General features: G+C 59.9%; 1 protein-coding gene across 1 annotated transcript in view; it reads left to right on the plus strand.

The window, feature by feature from the left end:
* LOC103477528 (synaptotagmin-11) overlaps window positions 1-1,497 on the plus strand; it is a 19,590-nt gene that overhangs the window by 15,193 nt on the left and 2,900 nt on the right. Inside the window, exon 2 of the mRNA XM_008430688.2 lies at window positions 291-1,231. Coding sequence (XP_008428910.1) covers window positions 291-1,231 — 941 coding nt within the window. The remainder of the gene's footprint in view (window positions 1-290; window positions 1,232-1,497) is intronic.

Below are 1,497 nucleotides of genomic sequence, written 5' to 3' on the forward strand. Positions count from 1 at the left end.
GCAGACGATACGCAGATGGTACGCAGACAATATGCAGACGATACGCAGACGATATGCAGACGATAAGCAGACGGTACGCAGACGATATGCAGACGGAACGCAGACGGTACATCCACATATCATCCACATAGATTCGTGTCGTCGAGGCGTTGACAGACCGTCCGCTGCGTCTCCACGCTGATGATGCTCTGATGGACGTCTAACTTTCATCAGTGTCACTGGAGGATATTTTGGAATTGAAAACATGACTTATTGAATGACCTCTAACTGTCCTCTGTGTCTCCGTCCAGCCATGTCCCCGGTGCTGGCGGGCTTCCTTGGAGCTGGTGTCCTGGTTCTGGTGGTGGTGGTTCTGGTCCTGCTCTGGTCATTCTGTCAGCGCCGGTACCTCCGGGTTACCGGGCGCTACAAGCTGCACGGCGACCGATACTGCGACGCAGAGGACCCCCCCTACAAATTCATCCACATGCTGAAGGGGATCAGCATTTACCCAGAATCCCTCAGCGGCAGCAAGCGGATCGTCCGTGGAATCCGCCGCGCCGACCGGTCGGAGCGTGACGGCGAGCGCGGCGGTTCGGCCGGCGGCGCGGCGGGCCGAGGAATGGTCCTGGTGGACGCAGAAAACAACATCCTGGACGTCCCGGGTCAGCTGCAGATGAGTCACCTGGTCCCGCCCTCCGGGTCGGGCCCCGCCCACAGCCAGGCCCGGCTGGAGCGGGCGCTGCCGGTCCGCGCCGACTACTGCTGCCTGGACAGCAGCTCGGCCGGCAGCAGCCAGACCAGCAGCAAGACGGCGTCGCCCTTCACCCCCGCCGCCTCCGAACCGGAACCGGAACCCAACCTGGGCTCCATCAGCCTCAGCGTCGACTACAACTTCCCCAAGAAGGCGCTGGTGGTGACGGTGGTGGGGGCCCGGGGCCTCCCCGCCGTGGACGAGCAGGCCGGCAGCTCGGACCCCTACGTGAAGATGACCATCCTGCCGGAGAAGAAGCACCGCGTCAAGACCCGCGTGCTGAGGAAGACGCTGGACCCCGTCTTCGACGAGACCTTCACCTTCTACGGCGTGGCCTACAGCGCGCTGCCCGACCTCACGCTGCACTTCCTGGTGCTCAGCTTCGACCGCTTCGCCCGCGATGACGTCATCGGGGAGGCCGTGGTGCCGCTGAAGGGCGTGGACCCGAGCACGGGCCGGGTCCACCTGAGCCAGCAGATCACCAAGAGGAACATGCAGGTGAGCAGGAACCGGCTGTTAGCTTAGCGTTAGCATGGAGACGGGCTGCTCGGTCAGCTGCTCTGCTTCAGACAGAAATATGAACAGATTCCCTGATTTTAGTTCTGATCAGAACCGACTGGGTCAAATCAGGGACGGAACCGACATGAAACACAAACAGAACTATTTAAAATTCATCTGGGGTGATGGGGAGGCTGATTATTGGTAAAATCTGATTATTGGTGATCAAATCTGATTATTGGTGGTGAAATCTGATTATTGGTGAT

The sequence above is a fragment of the Poecilia reticulata genome, linkage group LG16 (genome assembly GCF_000633615.1).
Source record: "Poecilia reticulata strain Guanapo linkage group LG16, Guppy_female_1.0+MT, whole genome shotgun sequence".
NCBI lineage: Eukaryota > Metazoa > Chordata > Actinopteri > Cyprinodontiformes > Poeciliidae > Poecilia > Poecilia reticulata.